Raw genomic sequence first — 18,133 nt, forward strand, 5'->3', positions numbered from 1 at the left:
TATCAGTATGATCAATTGTGAACTGAAACTGATCACTTGGACTAGTGAGATGGCATTGGTACATGCCACCTTGATGGGATTGAATTGGAATCAACTGGCACATTTCTAACCCTACCATTTGGGGCAAATCAGCTTGAGCATTTCCCAAATTGTACATCTCCTCCATCTCTTATTTCCACTCTTATTTTTTAACAGGGATCAATTTTCAGTTAAATTTAAACACTTAAGAATAATTGTGTGTTAATTATAGAGTTTAACCAATAGTATTAAGTAGAACAAAAAAAAATACTAAAAGGGATAAAGTATTACATTGTACATCAACAGTCAGGACAAGGGCCGATCAAGTCACGTTCTCATAGTGTCCATTTCACTTCAACAGGTTTCCTTTTTGGCGCTCAGTTAGTTGTCACCAATCAGGGAGAACATATATTTGTCCCTCTGGGACTGGCTTATTTCACTCAACATGATGTTTTCCAAATTCCTCCATTTTGTTGCAAATGACCAGATGTCATTGTTTTTTACTGCTGTATAGTATTCTATAGAGTACATGTCCCATACTTTCTTTATCTATTCTGCTGTTGATGGGCATTTGGGTTGATTCCAGGTCTTAGCTATTGTGAATTGAGCTGCAATAAACATTAAGGTGCAGACAGCTTTTTTTGTTTGCCAATTTCATTTCTTTTGGGTAAATTCCAAGGAGTGGTATGGCTAGATTGTATGGTAGGGTTATATTCAGGTTTCTGAGGAATCTCCAGACTGACTTCCAAAGTGGCTTGACCAGTTTGCATTCCCACCAACAGTGGGTTAGTGTCCCTTTTTCTTCACATCCTCGCCAGCATCTATTGTTGGTAGGTTTCTGTATGTGAGCCATTCTTACTGGGCTGAGTTGAAACCTCATTGTGGTTTTGATTTGCATTTCCCTGATGGCTAGTGATCCTGAACATTTTTTTTCATGTGTCTGTTGGCCATTTGGATTTCCTCTTTTGAAAAATGTCTGTTGAGGTCCTTGGCCCATCTCTTGAGTGGGTTGTTTGTTTTGATGTTGTGGAGTTTCTTGATTTCTTTGTAGATTCTGGTTATTAACCCTTTATCTGTTGCATAGTTTGCAAATATTTTTTCCCATTCTGTCAGTTGCCTCTTCACTTTTCTGACTGTTTCTCTGTATTGTTCCAATTTTAGTATATGTGCTGCCGAAGTGAGCACCACTTTTCTGACTATTTCTTTTGAAGTACAGAAACTTCTCAATTTGATGCAATCCCAAATGTTAACTTTGGCTTTGATTGCCTGTGCTTCCGGTGTCTTTTCCAAGAAGTCTTTGCCAGTACCTATATCTTGCAGGGTTTCTCCAATGTTCTCTAATAATTTGATGGTGTTGGGTTGTAGATTTAGGTCTTTAATCCATGTTGAGTGGATTTTTGTGTAAGGTGTAAGGTAGGGGTCTTGCTTCATGCTTCTGCACGTGGAAATCCAATTTTCCCAGCACCATTTATTGAATAGACTGTCCTTACTCCATGGATTGGTTTTGTATCTTTGATCAAATATAAGTTGGCTGTAGAATGCAACAACACATCAGAAAGATCATCTGCCCAGACCAAGTGGGATTTATCCCTGGTATGCAGGGATGGTTCAATGTTCGCAAATCAATCAACGTGATACACCACATTAACAAACTGCAAAAGAAAAACCATATGATTATCTCAATAGATGCAGAGAAAGCATTTGATAAAATTCAACACCCTTACATGATGAAAACTCTAAGCAAATTGGGTATAGAAGGAACATTCCTCAGTACAAAGCAATTTATGAAAAACCCACGGCCAGCATCCTATTGAATGGGGAAAAGTTGGAAGCATTTCCACTGAAATCTGGTACCAGACAGGGATGCCCACTCTCACCACTGCTATTCAGTATAGTTCTGGAAGTTTTATCCAGAGCCATCAGACAAGAAAAAGAAATTAAAGGGATACAAATTGGGAAGGAAGAAGTCAAACTATTCCTCTTTGCAAACGATATGATTCTTTATTTATGGGATCCAAAGAACTCTACTAATAGACTATTGGAACTCATAGAAGAGTTTGGCAAAGTAGCAGGATATAAAATCAATACACAAAAATCAACAGCCTTTGTATACACAGGCAATGCCACGGCTGAGAAATACTGCTAAGATCAATCCCATTCACAATAGCTACAAAAACAATCAAATACCTTGGAATAAACTTAACATAGGATGTTAAAGATCTCTATAATGAGAATTACAAAATCTTAAAGAAAGAAATATGTTCTCTCTTGCCTTCTCTTTGATGGCTTTTGGGAAGCTAGATGCCATGCCCTGGGGCAGTCCTGTGGAGAAGCCCCCCTGGCAAAGATTGAAGCCTGCCAACAGCTGTGTGAATAAAGAGAATGCAGATCTTCTACCCAACCCATGAGAGGTTCTGAGTCAGAGGCATACAACTAAGGCATACTCAGATTCCTGACTCACAGAAGTCATGAGATAAATGATTTTTCTCTTAAGATATTATGTTTGGAGATAATAACAAAAACAGATACATAAGACACTAGGCAATTCCAGTGTGCAAAATGTGCAGGCACCACTGAATGGGGAAGATATGTGGTTTCATAGAATTGTAGCTTCCATTCTTCAATTCCACAGGGAAATCAGGAACATAAACTGTACCATGGATGTTGTACAGCCAGGCACAAAGGAGCTGAACTTTGACTTTCATCATCACTCAGTCACTTAACAGGAGTTGTCTGAGGCAATGGAAGAGGGAGAAACCTCCCCAGGGTTCCCAGGTGGGCTCTTGCTGGCAGGGCAAAACTCTTAGAATCCTACAGATGCTGATAGCTGGCTGCCAAGAAGCAGGAGCTGGAGGTTGTGTGATCGGGACTGCTCAGTGTATTGTGGTGGAGTCACCAAGAGTATCTTGACCCAGGAAACACTTCAAACTCTAAGAAGTAATTATGGAGGCTTGCAATGTGGTACAGCAGGTTACACTACCACTCACAGTGCCAGCATCCCATGTTGTAACAACAGTTCTACTCCTAGCTGCTCCCTTTCTGATCCAGCTCCCTACTAATGTGCCTGGGAAGGAAGTGGAAGATAACCAAAATACTTGGGTCCCTGCCACCCATGTGAGAGATTTGGGTGGAGTTTCAAGCTCCTGGCTTCATCCTGACTCAGCCCTGGCTATTGTGGCCATTTAGGGAGCTAGCCAGAGGGTGGAAGATCTCTCATCCTCTCTCACTCTGTCTTTAATAAAGATAATATAAAAATACTAAAATTTTAAATAAAAGAGTGAATGTGGAAGAGGTGAGGCAAAGTTCTGGATGGGATATGACATTTGCAGCAGCAGTTTTCCCATTCCTCATACATATCATCAACCACTCCTAGGAATTTTCTCCTTTACCTTTGTAGCAATGGTGATTATACTCACTTTCCCTGGTTTTGGGCAGACACCTCTATCCCTTATGAATCAAGAGTATTTGGTGGTGTGGAAGGTAGGTTTGTCTAGCCATTCTGACAGTGGTCTCTGCTTTCTCTGGAGATCTCCCCTGCTCTCAGCATATGTCAATTCTGGACCTGGAGCACATTTAGGGGCATACCATATTTTTTGTAGTGATCTTTACCTACACATAGTTTGGCTTGTGGTTTCTTTTACTAAGCCTAAATTGTCTTCCTGGGATCCACTTGCTTTTAGTCCATTGAGGTTTCCGCTTTTGTTCTCTAGTTGAGTTACTGCTTTTCCTATTATCCTTATAGCTTCATATCAAAAGATTTAAGGGCAAGGAGAGAGTTTGCTGTTGTGTACAGTCTAGCATCCTGAACCACATCTTTATAAAATTTTAGCCAGCACTAAAGGATGCCTGGGAAGTTTTATCACCATTAGATGGCATTCATGTGAAAACACAATCTTTGCTCTTGGAATTGTTATAAAGGTTAACATATTCAGAGTTTATAGTGAAACGCTCTTTGGTAAAAGGATGTTTTCTAGTTAGCTTTCCATGTCTTTGTTTCAGCTTTGTGCTAGGTGCTGTCTCTCCTGCTATTGTTGTCCCTTCCATGCTGCTTCTGCAGGAAAACGGATATGGTGTTGAGAAAGGCATCCCAACCTTACTAGTAGCTGCAAGCAGCTTGGATGACATCCTGGCCATCACTGGATTCAACACATGCCTGAGCATAGTCTTCTCCTCAGGTATGCAGAAAATACAACTACATCATATCATTCATGACCTTTTTAGTCAGTTTTTTAAACAAGGTTTCTGGCTTTCCTTCTTAATTTACTACCAAGACTTTCCAATTTAACATCCTTTTATTTTTCATGGAAAGTCATTCTAGAATAGAGAATCAACTTAAATGGATCAAGAAACTAATGCTTAACAGAAATTATTCATTTTTAAAAACATGTGTTTCCAGCAGACTCATAGAATGGCAAATACCCTACACAGCACTCTGGCCTCTGAATCAGCCCTTAAGGCATTCAGATCTGGCTAAAAAGCCCATGAGAGTTTCACAGGCATGGAAAGCCAAGACACTGTGGCAAAAAATGACCTAAATGAAATATCTCTGTGAGTGAGATCCCAGTGGAAAGAATGGGCCAACAAAGAAGGAGGTACCTTTCTCTGAAGGGAGGAGAGAACTTCCACTTTGAATATGGCCTTGTCTAAATAAGATTGGAGTTTGTGAACTCAAGAGGCTTCCATAGCCTTGGTAGCTCATGTCAAGAGCCTCGGGTGATTACTGACGCCATAAATAAGAGTGTCAACTGTTAAATCAACAATAGGAGTCACTGTGCACCTACTCTCCATGTAGGACCTCTGTCATTAATGTGTTGTACTGTGCAAATTAACGGTAAATCTACTACTCAAAAAGTACTCTATACTTTGTGTGTCTGAGTAGGTGCTGTCTTTGAAATCTTTACTTAGTATATACTAAGTTGATCTTCCATATATAATTAAAAATGAATCTTGATGAAGAATGGGATGGGAGAGGGAGTGGCAGATAGGATGGTTGCGGGTGGGAGGGAGGTTATGGGTGAGGGGAAGCCGCTATAATTCAAAAGTTGTACTTTGGAAATTTATATTTATTAAATAAAAGTTGAGGCCGGCGCCACGGCTCACTAGGCTAATCCTCCGCCTTGCGGCACCAGCACACTGGGTTCTAGTCCCGGTCGGGGTGACGGATTCTGTCCCGGTTGCCCCTCTTCCAGGCCAGCTCTGTGCTGTGGCCAGGGAGTGCAGTGGAGGATGGCCCAAGTGCTTGGGCCCTGCACCCGCATGGGAGACCAGGAGAAGCACCTGGCTCCTGCCATCGGATCAGCGTGGTGCGCCGGCCGCAGCGTGCTGGCTGCGGCGGCCATTGGAGGGTGAACCAAAGACCTTTCTCTCTGTTTCTCTCACTGTCCACTCTGCCTGTCAAAAATAAATAAATAAAAGTTGAAAAAAAAAATGTGTTTCAATTAATTTGATAATCCATATTGTTATTCTTAATCTGCTTATGCTATTTTAGAATTTTATCATAATTTTCACTAGAAAACTTTAAGCACAGTATTATTAAATTTATTATTAATTTTTATTTAATTTTAATAGGTATTAAAATTACTACTGTTTAATATGTATTTTTAATTAATTTTAAAAATTTATTTGAAAAGCTGAGAGACAGACAGAGATCTCCCATCCACTGATTCATTCCCCTAAATGCTTGTAACAACCAGGGTTGGGCCATGCTATAGCCAGGACCCGGGAACACAATGCAGGTTTCCCCCATGGATGACAGGGATCCAGTGACTTGAGCTATCACTGCTGCCTCCCAGGGTGAGTGTTAGCAGGAAGTTGGAATCGGGAGCAGAGCTAGGACTTAAATCCACACATTTCAACATGAAATATAGTCATCTCAAGTGGCATCTTAACTACTGCATCAAATATCTACTCCAACAGATTTTTTTTTTAATTTTTTATTTTTTGACAGGCAGAGTGGACAGTGAGAGAGAGAGACAGAGAGAAAGGTCTTCCTTTGCCGTTGGTTCACCCTCCAATGGCCGCCGCAGCCAGCATGCTGCAGCCAGCGCACTGCGCTGATCCGATGGCAGGAGCCAGGTACTTATCTTGGTCTCCCATGGGGTGCAGGGCCCAAGTACTTGGGCCATCCTCCACTGCACTCCCTGGCCACAGCAGAGAGCTGGCCTGGAAGAGGGGCAACCGGGACAGAAACCGGCGCCCCGACCGGGACTAGAACCCGGTGTGCCGGCTCCGCAAGGTGGAGGATTAGCCTAGTGAGCCGCGGCGCCGGCCCCAACAGATATTTTTTAAAGGTACTTTGTACCATCCTAAAAAAGTAAGAGGTTGCTCTTTTATTAAGACAGTTTAAATATATAGCACCAGGACAACCATATGCTTTTTGGTAATTTGTGTGACAAGAGTCTTAACACCAGTTCTAATCTCGAAGATTATATCTGGCCTTGAATGGCACTACAGAAGTTGTAAAAGTAAACATTTCCACATTTGTTTTATATATATATACACACACACATATGTATACACATATATATATATATATACACATACAGGTACATAAACTTGCCATTTGTTCCTTATCCTCTTCAAAATTAGGTATTACTATTATTTTTACCATTGTGAATGTACTAAGTAGGATCTCTTTTTTTGCTAGTTAAGAATGGTATTAGTTCATCAAAAATTTTTCCATGGAAGAATGACAGAAAATTCATGCTTCAAGTAACCAGCCTAGAAATCACAGACAGCAATGTAAAGCTAGTGTACCAGATCAGACACAGAATGCTGCCAGTGCAGTGAGTGTACAGGAAGAATATGCAGCCACTACAAAAAGAGTCTGTGGCCTTGACAATAGAACAGTACCAGTGCACTGCATTGACATCCTAGAGGAACAGCAAATAGAACTACCAGAGAATTTGGAACCTGCAGAAAATAGTCATTCACAGGCACAGAGTTCCCAGCTATCTCACCAACTGTCTAATTGACGTGTGCATGTACCTTCCTCTTTAAGTCTAAAACATTGTAACACTAAGCCATTTTGAGACTCATGTGTAAATGGTATAGCCACATGCAGATATTTTATATTGCTTCCTGTCTCATAGCTCAGTCTGACAACTTGGGTTAGGCAAAAAAAAAAAAATCCTGTGGCTTTAGGTATCTTTAGTAAAAAGCTGAACAAACCCAAAATTTATTGCCATTTCTTTTTTATTATTATTTATTTATTTGACAGGTAGAGTTACAGACAGTGAGAGAGAGAGAGACAGAGAGAAAGGTCTTCTATCCGATGGTTCACTCCCCAAATGGCCGCAATGGCCAAAACTGCGCCGATGCAAAGCCAGGAGCTAGGTGCTTCTTCCTGGTCTCCCATGCAGGTGCAGGGGCCCAAGCACTTGGGCCATCCTCCGCTGCCCTCCTGGGCCTCAGCGGAGAGCTGGACTGGAAGAGGAGCAACCGGGACTAGAACCCAGTGCCCCTATGGGATGCTGGCGCCGCAAGCAGAGGATTAACCTAGTGAGCCATGGCGCCGGCCCCTTGCCATTTCTTAAGAAATAAACCATATAAAACAAAAGATAGCTGTCATGATTATTCAGTTTTGCCATAAAGCAAAGTAATTTTTATGTAAATATACTGAGTAAACACACAAACAAATATCCCTAACAAAATACTGTCAGACCAACTTGAACATGTCCCTAACCAGCTCCTGGAAAAGTACTGATAGTTGTGAGGTACAAATGACCACTAGAATTTGGCTATGCCCAGTTAGTGGGGATTTTTTAGTCAGGTTTGTACCAAAGATCCTTTACAGCTGAATTTGCCTGCTTTGCATTAATTCATACAACGTGTACCTTCTATGAAGAAATAGTAGATCTGTCATGATGAAATCAAAATAAAAAATAATTGAGAAGTACACAGGAAATTTGTCTTAAATATCTTTAAATTACATATGATATAAACTTATAGAATAAGAACTACCCTTGCCATTGTCTAAGTGTTAAATCAATAATGTATGAATTATCTGCAAGACTAGCAAGTGACTTGTTAATCATGTAACGCCTTGCTGGGGAGGGGACACTCAAATGTATGCTAAAGCAATTGTTTTCCCAGTGAGTTAAGGATTTCTGAGTGTTATTAAACTATAGTCTAAGTTGTAAAAGTAAGTTAAAAGAAGGAAGCAGAGGAAGGCTTTCTGGTGTATACATGCAAACATAAAACTTTTCCTTATCAGTAGTAGTTCCATCTATGTCCATTTTGTCCATGGTTAAGCACAATGGTTGATAAAAGATCAGAAACTGTATTCGTAAATAGAAACAGCATTCAAAAAAGAGAATTTCAATAACATTTCCTCCCATGCAACCACTCTATTTCAACGAAATAAACATGATAAAAATCTTAACTCAGATGTCTGTTTTTACACACTTACCTTAAAGTTCACATAAATTCTTCCCACAGCTGAGAAGAAAAGCATTCCTTTGTAGCAATTCCATAAAATAATTTCCAATTCACAAAACATCTATTAGTAAAACTAGCAGCTCTTATGGAGAGCCTTAACATTAATACTTGGCCCCTCTGAGGTATAAATGCTACCATATTTGCACTGAGTATACAGGTATGCCAGTACTCATCATGTCTGCATAAAATTGGGAATGATGTCATCCTGACTTATCATTTCTTTTTTTTTTTTATTTGACAGGTAGAATTATAGACAGTGAGAGAGAAAGACACAGAGAAAGGTCTTCCTTCCGTTGGTTCTCTCCCCAAGTGGCCACCACAGCTGGCGCTGCGCCAATCTGAAGCCAGGAGCCAGGTGCTTCTTCCTGGTCTCCCATGCAGGTGCAGGGGCCCAAGCATTTGAGCCATCCTCCACTGCCCTCCCGGGCCACAGCAGAGAGCTGGACTGGAAGAGAAGCAACTGGGACTAGAACTCAGTGCCCATGTGGGATGCCGGCACCACAGGCGGAAGATTAAGCAAGTGAGCCACAGTGCTGGCCCTTATCATTTCTTATAATAATAAAATTTAATTTTAGAGAAAAAGATATACTTGAGCCCAGTGAAACAGCAGAATTCTGAATTCCTAACCAATACAAATGCTTGTTACATTTAAAAAGTGTTTAACATTGCATATTGATTTTTAAAAAATGAACAGGGAGCCTATGTTATAGCACAGTGGTTTAAGCTACTGCCTGCAACACTGGAATCCCATATGAGCAGTGGTTCTAGTGTTGGCTGCTCCACTTCTGATAATGTACCTGAGAAAGCACTGGAAGATGGTCCAAAAATGCCTGGGCCTTGCTTCCCACATAGAAGATCTGGGTTAGGCCTGTCCCAGTCCTAGCCGTTACAACCATTTGGGAAGTGAACCAGCAGGAGGAAGATTTCTCTCACTCTCCATCACCCCTTCAATCTCTGTAACTCTGCCTTTCAAATAAATAAGTAAATATTTTAAAAATAAAATGAACAAGAAAAACACATAAATACTTAGATTCAACAGGATACCACAGAAGCATACAGTAATAAGTGTGAAATCAGTCAAGCTCTTCCAAAAGAGAAAATCCTTTTAAACTTCCAGCAAGTTTCTGTAAAAATAGTATACTTACAAGAAAAGTGAGAAAGGAGCACCTAGAATACCCGCAAGAAGCTTGCTGTACTATTCAGCACCACTGCCCCAACTTGGATAGCCAAAAAGAAACAAGAAGTCCATTGACAACAGTTCAATAATTTATTTTCCATCAATGCTGCCAGCTGAAGTTATCATTGTTACCAGAGACTAATAAAAAGTCTAGTGAAGATGCAAAGATAACTATGTTTCCTGTGAGAACAAGTGCTCAGGCTCCCCACTCAATCACATGTTCTCTGGAAAATATAATCAGAATTCCAAAAATGGAGACAACAATGCCTCTTATAAGAAATACTAGTTCCTTGCAAGCATTACTCATAGCATCTGTGTCATCCACCAGACTTCTTGCTACACATAATGGAATAAGTGAAACAATGCAGAAAAATAGAACAATGGGGCAACTATTGGTTGTATATTGGAAGGGCACATCCAAGCATCAAAAATACCATCCCAGTTGTTCATCCAAAGGAAAACTGATCAAAGCTTTGATGCCAGGCATGGAAGTGATGACACTCCTGTCTCCATGGCCCAAGGCAGCAGCAGCCAGACAGAAGTGAGAGCTCTTCAAATTAAGTACTTTGAGTACTAGTCGTGTTAAAAATGTTCATGTTTGTTGGCCATTGGCATTTTGGAGTGTTTTGGAAGTTGCTTTTTTTTTTTTGGTAGTCTTTTGCCAGTTTCTTATTGGTATGTTTATCTCTTTTTCTTTGTGATTTGTCAAGGTTCTGTATAAAATTAACAATAACTCTTTGTCTGTATTCTATAGTTTACCCACTTGTAATTTCCCTTTTAATTTTATCTCAATTTTTTAGATTCAGAAATTGTAAATATTTTTATTTCAATCTGACAGTCTTTTCTTCACGACTGGTATCAGTTATTCTTTCAAAAAATGATTTTTGTGTTCCTCTTCTATTGTGCCAGCTACTGTGCCAGACACTGAGGATAAAGAGTGAACAGTGATTCTAGCTACTACTGAATCCTTGCTTGATACTTTTTTTCAGTTTCATACATGTTCCCACTTATTTACAGGTATGGAAACTAAGGGTAATAGGTTAAGTAACTTACTTAAGGTTAAAGACCCAATGAATAGAGGCGCCAAGATGCAAATCTGACAGTCTGATCTCAGACCCACACATTTGACTACTGTTCTGATCTGGCTCCCTACACAGCATACAGACAAGACCAAGTGACTCAAGTTCTCAAGTTTACATTGAACCCATAATTACAAATACAATGAACATTACAGAGTATATATACCATGTGAACATGTTATAGGAAATGAAACCCAAGTGATGGAGCACCAAAGAAAGTGAAAAACCAAGCAAGTACATGCTTATAAAATCCTCTTCTGCCTCATGACACTAAACTGTCACTTAAAATTTTAAGGATGTTTAAAGTTTTATTTGTAAATTGGATCTTTATTTCATCTATATTTTGGAATATGGTAGGCGTCAGGATCTAATTTTATTTAATTTTTTGCCAATTATTAAGGCAGTACTTTCTACTTTGTTGTTGAATATTACATAGTTCTCAAATAATGGAAATGTGACTTTTATCCTGTTGAAATTCTTAAAATTACTAAGTTGATTGGTTTACTTTTCACAATTGTTTCTATCTACTAATTTTGGGTATAATTTGCACTTACTTTTCGAGTTCCTTGAGAAGTAATAAGTTGTTTATTTCAGAGCCTTCTGCTCTTTTGATGTAGGTGTTGATTGCTATAAACTTCCCTCTTACTATTGCTTTTGCTGTATCCCTTATATTTTGGTATTTTGTGTTGCATTTTTATTCATTTCAGGAAAACTTTTATTTCATTCTAAGTTTCTTCCTTGATTGTTCAGGAGTAAGTTGTTTAATTTCTATTATTTATGTAGTTGCCCAGGTGTTTCTTATTATTGATTTCTAGTTTTATTTTGATCAGAGAATATATTCTATGATTTCTAATCTTGTAAATTTGTTGAGACTTATTTTATGACTTACTATATGCTCTGTTCTGGAGAATGGTCCATGTTCTGTTGAGAAAAATTTGTATCTGAAGTTGTTGGATGGAATATGTTCTATAGATATCTGTTAGGTTCAATTGATCTAGCAATTTAACTTTGCTATTTCTTTGTTAATTTTGTCTGGATAATCTGTCCTTTGCTGAAAGTAGGGTGTTAAAGTTCCCTGATATTGTATTGGAGTATATCTCTCCCCCTTTAGATCTATTACATACAGATTAAATTAATTAATTAAATACAGATTTGGGTGCACTAATATTGGGTGCATATCTATTTGCGATTGTTATTTTTCTCTTGCTGGATTGAACTCTATATCATTGTATGATTTTCCTTGTCTGTCTATACTGCTTTTGGTTTAAAATCTATTTTTTCTTGAATAACTGTGGCAATTCCTGCTTTCCTTTGGATTCCATTTGCATGAAATACCTTATTCCATCCTTTACCTTTAAGTCTATGTGTGCCCTTTAAGGTTAAACGAGTTTCTTATAAGCAGCATATAATTGGGTGGGTTTTTTTAAATCTATTTGGTCACTCTGTCATTTAGTTGAAGAATTTGATCCATTTACTTTTAATGTGACTCTCAACAGGCGGTGGCCTTGCTGCTGCCATTTTGATAATTGTTTTCTAGTTTCACTGTTGTCCTTTCTTTCTCCCTTTCTTACAGTCTGTGTGTGTGTGTGTGTGCGCGCGCACGCACATGCATGCACGCATGCAAGTTATTTTCTCTAGTATTCTTTTAATTATTTTTTAAGTCTGTTATAGATTTTTACTTTTGTGATTACTGTGAGGCTTATCAAAAGCATGTTTGGTTACAACAAGCTATTGAGGAATTATAGCAAGATGACATTGATTATAAATATAGGAAAAAAAGAGATAACAAATGCTAAGAAAGAACTCTGTACCTGTACTTTGTTGTTCCCAACATTTTGAATTTTATGTCCCATATTTTCCTTTCTATTTTGTGTATTTCTTAGCATTTATATGTAACTATTTTTGTTGTCTTTGGTCTTCATACTAAAGATATGAATGCTTTACTGACCATGTTTACAATATTAGAGCATTCCAAATTTATATAGTTACTGTTACTGGAGTTTTCTACCTTCTGCTATCCTTTTTACTCATTAGTGTCTCTATCTTTCAGCTTGAAGAACTTGCTTTAGCATTTCTTGTTAGACAGGTCTGGGGGTAACAGAATTATCTTTGTATTTCTTTCTCTAGGGTTGACTGTTTTTCCCTCAGATCTTAAGCCTGGCTTTGCCAGTGTTCTTGGCTAGCAATTTTTGTCCCTAAGTACTGTGAAAATCTTATCACACTCCTTCTTGGCCCATAAGGTTTCTGGCAAATTGGGACCCCTGCATATGTTATTTTTTTCTCTTGTAGCTTAGATAATCTTCTCTTTATCTTTAAATGCAAAGAGTTTGATTATAATATGTCTTAGGTAGAGTTAGTTGGGTTGAATCTGACTCATCTCTGGCCTTCCTGTTCCTGAATAGTTGTATCTTTTCATTATTAACTCTTTGAATATGTCTTTTAACCCTTTGGCATTCTCAACTCTCTCCTGAACCTGAAAAACTCAGATATTTGCCCTTTTCATGCTTCCCCAAAGTTCCCATAAGCTTTTTGCAATCTACTTGATTATTTCTCTTTTCTGATCTAATTGTATGTTTTCAAAGAGACTGTCTTCAAGCCTACTGATTCATTCTTCCATTATGACTTATATGACATTTTTAATTATACTTAGTGTATTTTAATTACTCTCATATCTCTGTCAAGTCTTTCTTAGAGTATAATTGTTTCTCTGTGTTCACTTGAAATTTATTGAGTTCCCTTAAAACAGCTATTTTGAAATCTTCATCTATTCATTTGAAAATTCCAATTCCTAGATGATTGGCTTCTGGCATCTTATTTTGTTAGGTGATGTCATGGGTCCCTGGAAGTTCTTGACACTTTCTGGTGTACAACATCATCTGTGCATTGCAGGATTCATTAAATTAATCTTGCTTTATTTGTGGTTATCCTTCCAGAAATTCTAAGGAGTCTATTTATTTTCTCTGAGTCTGTGGACACTTCGGCAATTCCAGCACTAGATGGTATCCTGAGTCAAAGTTTGCCATAGATCAACTGTTAGTGTGTTCTGTATGTTTAGTCCCAAAATGTACCCCAAGATCAAATCTGTCCCAAATTCACAGTTTGCACATAATTCAGAATGAACTGGGAAAGTGTCTACAAAGGGGTGGTCTGGAGTAAGCATTAAGTCTAGCAGTTAAAGCGCTAAGTTGCTCCTATATTGGAGAACTTGGGTTTTATACCCAGCTCTAGCTCCTGAACCCAACTTCCTGCTAATGCAGACCCTGGAAGGCTGTAGTGATGGCTCAGGTAATTGGATTATTGTGACCCACATGGAAGACCTGAAATGAGTGAGTTCTTATATCCCAGCTTTGGGAGGCCTGCCCATTGTAGGTATTTGGTGTTTCCTTTTGTGGGGAGCAACTCGGACTAGACTAAGTTACTGGAATTAAGACTTATTCTGTGCATCTGCTCTCCCACAATATGGCGCTGGGAGAGAAGAAAACAGCTTCTACACAGCTGCCTCCAGTTCAGCCAATAAACTGTAGGACTTGCTCCTGATTGGAGGAGAGCAGCGTACTCGGCGTGTGGGCAGCCGAGTTGGGATTGGCGGAGGAGGACTATAAAGGAGGAGAGAGACGGCATGCACCAGGAACATCTAAGGGGAACACCTGTGCAGCCCCCGAGAGAGCCGGCCGGCGGTGTGCCACTCCCCTGCGGAAGTGGGGAATGTGGCCAGGGGGAACTGCCCTTCCACGGAGGTGGAAGGGATAGTAGCCAACCCGGGAAGAACCAGCAGCAAACCCGGGGAGGGCCGAGCAGACAGAAAGAACAGCGCAGGGTCCTGTGTCGTTCCTCCACGAAGAGGGGGAGCGACATAATGGTGCCGTGACTCGGATATGAAGCCTAGGCAGGGCTTAGTGTCGTTCCTCCACGAAGAGGGGGAGTGACACCTTTCTCGTGTGTGTGTGTGTATGTGTGTGTGTGTGTGTGTGTGAAATAATTTTTAAAACTGTTATAAATAAATATAAATTAATAAATAAATATAATTAATAAATATAAATATAAATTAATTTTTAAAACTGTTGTCCATTCCTACAAGTCCCTTCTTAGAGCAGAAGTAGGTCCAGATGCCTAATCCAGTGGTTACCAAAGCCCTGATGCTATGCCACACCTATATCCCACAGCCTACAAATGGGCTTGGAGTGGTACTTTAGCCAATCTTACTGTGGTCTGCCTGCTGTTGTAGTAGACTCATAGCCCAAGGCCACTCCTCTGAACCACTACCAGTGGTGCTGGCTACGATATAAAACTGATCAACTGGTGCCAGAGTACTCCATTTGACAGTAGAGCAGGTCCAGAGACTGACACTGGAACAAAGACTTCTAGAGTCTCCAACTCCAGACACTGTCCTGGGGCAAGGATTTTTAGGATCTGCTCACTATTGGATTTTACCAGCCTGACATTTAGACATAATATAGTCCTGTGGTTGTTTCCTTTCCAAGAAATCATTGCTAAATTCAAGATCATGGAGCTTTTCCCCATCTTCAATCTTTTGCAAGTGAATATATAGTTTTTCTACATCATTTGCAAAAGATACTGTCCAAGTATGAAGACACCTCAGAAATCTGAATATAGACCTACCATATGACCCAGCCATCCCACTCCTGGGAATTTACCCAAACCAAAAGAAATCAGCATATGAAAGAGTTGTCTATACCCTCATGTTCATTGCAGCACAGTTCACAATAGCTAAGATATGGAATTAACCCAGATATCTAATCATTGACACACACACATATTAAGGAGTACTACTCAGCTATTAAAAAAAAAAGAATGAAATCCTGTCTTGCAACAAAACAGATGCAACTGGAAACCATTATGCTTGGTGAAATAAGCCAGTCCCAAAGACAGATACCATGTGTTTTCCTTGATCTGAGATAGCTAATGGAGTACCTAAAATGTAATGTATTGGAGTGAAATGGACATTTTTAGATTCAGTGATTGATTGTATCTTCTGTTGAGGGACAGTGTTTTTTTTTTTTTTTTTCCATACTATTTGTTGAACTCTTTTACTTAGTGTAGGGTTAATTTTATGATCATTATATAAACTGAAAGTAGATCTTTATAAAAATTAAGAGTGGGAATGGAAGAGCGAGGAGGAAAAAAGATTGGAGTGTGGACAGAAGGGAGGGGAGGGTAGGAAGTGTCACTGTGTTCCTAAATCTGTATATATGAAATACATGAAACTTGTAAAACTTAAAATTTTTTAAAAGACACTATCAATTATGTGATCTTCATGCCTTATCAAAAATCATTTGGCCATTTATTGAGTGTTTATCTCAGGGCTTTATATTTTCTATTCCATTGTTCTATGTGTTTGTCTTTATGCCAGTGAATTACTGTTTTGATTACTGAAGTTTTAAAATCCAGTAATGTGAGGCCTCAGCTTTGTTTTTCTTTCTCAAGATTGTTTGGCTACTTGGGGGTCCTATGATATTCTGTGTGAATTTTAGGATTCTTTTTCCATTTCTGTTAAAAATATTAGAATTCTGATAGGGAAGGCATTGCATCTGTGGATTGCTGTGGGTAGTATGCCCATCTTAACAAAATTATGTCTTCCAGTCTATGAACATGAAATGTCTTTTCATTTATTTGTGTCTAATTTCTTTCATCAATGTTTTCTGGTTCAATATAGAACTCTTTTGCCTTCTTAGTTATATTTATTTATTGTTGATACTGAATTATTTTACAAATTTATCTTCTGATTTCTCATAATTAATGTATGAAACACAACCAATTTTAAGTGTTGATATGGTTTCCTGCCAGTTTGCTAATTTGTTTATTCTAATATTTTTGTGGAAATTTGGGGGTTTCGTACATATAAGATTCTGCCATCTGTGAAGAGAGTTAATTTTACTTTTTCCTTCCCAATTCTCAATGCCTTTCTATATTTTTCTTGTCTAATTTCTTTGGCTAGGACTTCCAGTACTTTGAGAATAGAAATGGTGAAAGCAGGCAACTTTGCCTTGTTCCTATTCTTAAACAAAAAGCTTTCAGCTTTTTACTACTGGTTATGATATTGGCTGTAGGGTTTTCATATAGGGAATTTATCATATTGAGGCAATTTGCTTCTATTTGCTGAGGTATTTATCATGAAAGGGTATTGGATTTGTCTAGTGCTTTTTCACATCGAATGAAATGATTGTGTGTTTTGTTTTTCTTCATTTAGTTAATGTGCTGTATTGCATCGAATAATTTTTAAATCCCTTTGAATTCCAAGGATGGATCTCACTTTTGTCATGGTGTATAATCCTTTAAATGTGCTGTTGAATTTGATTTGTTAGTATTGTTTTGAGGATTCCTGGATAATCATCAGGGATACGGTTAGAATGGCTTTCATACAGAAATCAACAAACAAATGCTGGCAGAAAAGGCACACTAATCCACTATTGGTGGGAATGTAAACTGGTAAAGTCACTGTGGAAGATAGTTTGGAGATACCTCAGAAATCTGAATATAGCCCTGTCATACGATCCAGCCATTCCATTCCTCAGAATTTACCCAAGGGAAATTAAGTTGGCAAATAAAAGAGCTATCTGCACCTCTATGTTTATTGCACCTCAATTCACAATAGCTAAGACATGGAATCATCCTAAATGCCTATCAGTAGAAGACTGGATAAAGAAATTATGGGATATGTACTCTATGGAATACTGCACAGTGGTAAAAAAATAATAAGACCCCATCATTTGCAACAAAATGGAGGAATCTGAAAAACATCATACTGAGTGAAATAAGGCAGTCCCAAAGGGACAAATATCATATGTTCTCCCTGATCTGTGACAACTAACTAAGCACCTAAAAGGAAACCTGTAGAAGTGAAACTGACACTATGAGAAGCAATTACTTGATCAGCCCTTGTCCTGGCTGTTGAAGAACAGCTTGCTATTTTATTCTTTTTAGCATTTTCTTTTTCTCCTTAATACCGTTGGTTGAACTCTTCAATTAACACAGAATTATTCTCAGGTGTTTAAATCCAATTGAAAATTGATCCCTATAAAAAATAAGAGTGGAAATAAGAGAGGGAGGAGATGTACAGTTTGGCATATGTTCCCACGGACTTAGACCTAAGGGTAAAGCTAAAAATTTTCCATAGGAATCCAAATTCCATTAAGTTGGCAAGGACTAATGCCATCTTACATGTCAAAGTGATCATATCGAGTGTGTAACTGATCATATAAATAAGATTAAGTGTCAAAGGGATCATATAAATAAGACCAAGTGTATTGTAATAACAATAGATAAAATTTGGGCCGGCGCCACGGCTCAATAGGCTAATCCTCTGCCTTACGGCGCCGGCACACCAGGTTCCAGTCCCCGTCAGGGTGCCAGATTCTGTCCTGGTTGCCCCTCTTCCAGGCCAGCTCTCTGCTGTGGCCAG

General features: G+C 38.8%; 1 protein-coding gene and 1 pseudogene across 10 annotated transcripts in view; one reads left to right on the forward strand and one right to left on the reverse strand.

The window, feature by feature from the left end:
* The window catches only part of SLC9B1 (solute carrier family 9 member B1), a 157,899-nt gene that overhangs the window by 44,740 nt on the left and 95,026 nt on the right, over nt 1-18,133 (forward strand). For all 10 annotated transcript variants that reach the window (XR_011378326.1, XR_011378328.1, XR_011378327.1 and 7 more), the window contains exon 8: nt 4,018-4,193. Coding sequence is in view for 2 of the 10 variants with exons in the window: in XM_051819537.2 (XP_051675497.2) it covers nt 4,018-4,193 (176 nt within the window). In the remaining 8 variants the exon portion in view is untranslated. The remainder of the gene's footprint in view (nt 1-4,017; nt 4,194-18,133) is intronic.
* Nucleotides 9,735-10,121, reverse strand: LOC127483224 (leptin receptor overlapping transcript-like 1 pseudogene; annotated as a pseudogene).

The sequence above is a fragment of the Oryctolagus cuniculus genome, chromosome 8 (assembly GCF_964237555.1).
Source record: "Oryctolagus cuniculus chromosome 8, mOryCun1.1, whole genome shotgun sequence".
NCBI lineage: Eukaryota > Metazoa > Chordata > Mammalia > Lagomorpha > Leporidae > Oryctolagus > Oryctolagus cuniculus.